This window comes from Pundamilia nyererei, unplaced genomic scaffold, assembly GCF_000239375.1.
Source record: "Pundamilia nyererei isolate P.nyererei 1_Seehausen unplaced genomic scaffold, PunNye1.0 scaffold00006, whole genome shotgun sequence".
In the NCBI taxonomy this organism is placed as follows: Eukaryota; Metazoa; Chordata; class Actinopteri; order Cichliformes; family Cichlidae; genus Pundamilia; species Pundamilia nyererei.
Genome location: NW_005187407.1, coordinates 1,416,446 through 1,418,121, shown reverse-complemented (window position 1 = coordinate 1,418,121; position 1,676 = coordinate 1,416,446). Strand labels below are relative to the sequence as shown.

Sequence of the window (1,676 nt, the reverse complement as noted above, 5' to 3'; positions counted from 1 at the left end):
ACCTCCTGTTGTACAGGGGGGTTAGCTATCAACGGCTGAGTGAAGTGCCCGTGGCAGAGCAGATTACCCCTCTCCTCATCTGTCTGTCTCTTCGTTAGACTCCCCTCTGCATCCCCCGCCCTCCCTGATATTCACATTTCATCTGTCTTTCACCAAGGTAATTCCAGACAGTAGATGCGCGCCCCGGCTGGCAACTGCTGCTGCTCACAGTTGCTGCCGCTTCTTTCTCTTTATCTCTCTCCTGGGTCTCCTCCTCTCTTTCTTTCTCTCTCTCTCTCTTCACTCCAACCCCACCCCTCTCTCTTCCCCCCCACCCCTCACGGACGCAGCATACCTCCTCTTTACCAGCCACCGCGCGTGCTGCTGGGGCCGACGCTAACACCCGCATACGGAGTGCGGACCGCGGGAGTGTCGCTGCGCGCACCCTCGGTTAATTTTTCTCCTGGTAGCCCAGCCTACGTTTCCCCCCTCCTGGCGAAGAAAATAATAGTGGCTTTTGGAGCTCTCTATACTATACGTGTTAGAGCCCCCTCCTCTTTCTCTCATCTCTTCAGGAAGCTACAGACAATTCCGGAATATGGTACCTCTCCGTGTTAATGCCATGTGACAAGGCTTTTCATCATTTCTTGTATTGACTGTCAAAAGTCGCTGCTGGGTTTTGTCAAGGTGCTCTGCCTGTTGTGGTGGTTAAACGGTGGCTAGGTGAAGGAACAATAAAAAGACAGCCTTTGGGATAAATGGAAGTTTTGGCCGTTGGCTTGCTCCGTTGAGGCTGCTGCTGCTGGTGGTGGTGGTTTGGTGATTGGTGCAGGGGGAAACTGCGTCGCCAGGTCTGAGAGGCTGGGGATCTCGAGTCATTATAACAGAACCTGCTTTTCAAGATAACAAGGTTTCCTCTCACGTTATCAAATGATTACAGATTTATTCCTTTAAATGAGCTGCCACAACCTCCAGCCCGTCAGCTCGTTTTAACGCGTCGGCGTTTGGATGCGGTTTGTTTTCTCCACGGCTCAACGTCTCTACTCGTCCAGAACATGATTTAATGTTGGGAGGAATTTCAACAGGGCACCAGTCTATGACTACCCAGGAATCTCTTCCTCTTTTCATCTACAGGCAAGCATTACACTCTCAAGAGAACACATAAAGACAGAGATCACCGGGAATTTCCTTCACCACCTTACAGATGGACTAAAAAAGGAAGCTTCTGTTTTCGGGATTTTAACTCAGTTTGCTCTCGCGCAGAGAGCTGTAGTTTTTCTCGGTTTCTGGGGGAAAATATTTCTGGACATAATGAAAGTTATATCGGCTGTGTTGCTCGTTGCCGTTTTTTGGAGCCAGGAGTGGAAGTCGACACTCTCGGATTCAATCATTCACATCGGTAAGTTACTGCGCTTTTCCTCCTCTAAATCGCAGCCAGAACGAGACTCTCTGTGAGTCTCTCAGGAAACAGACGGGATGTTTCAGCCTTGCTATGCGCGGTGCTTCTTAAATCACAGCGTCGCTGGCGATATCTTTGGCGCACTGTGGCATAAAGTGGAGTTCTTTGTTAATGAACTCAGTGCATTCAGGATGTAGACAATATATTTCAAATGGATTTCAGTGCGAATATTTGTGAATTTTAGCCTTTTGTTCCACAGCTAAAATGATGACCTGGAGATATGCTATGCGTCATACAA

At 48.9% G+C, this 1,676-nt stretch overlaps 1 protein-coding gene across 2 annotated transcripts in view; it reads left to right on the top strand.

Annotated features, from left to right (window-relative positions):
- The first annotated feature begins 324 nt into the window (after window positions 1-324).
- grid2 (glutamate receptor, ionotropic, delta 2) overlaps window positions 325-1,676 on the top strand; it is a 530,237-nt gene continuing 528,885 nt past the window's right edge. For both annotated transcript variants that reach the window (XM_005722013.1, XM_005722014.2), the window contains exon 1: window positions 325-1,378. In XM_005722013.1, the coding sequence (XP_005722070.1) occupies window positions 1,291-1,378 (88 nt within the window). In that variant the 5' untranslated portion in view covers window positions 325-1,290. The remainder of the gene's footprint in view (window positions 1,379-1,676) is intronic.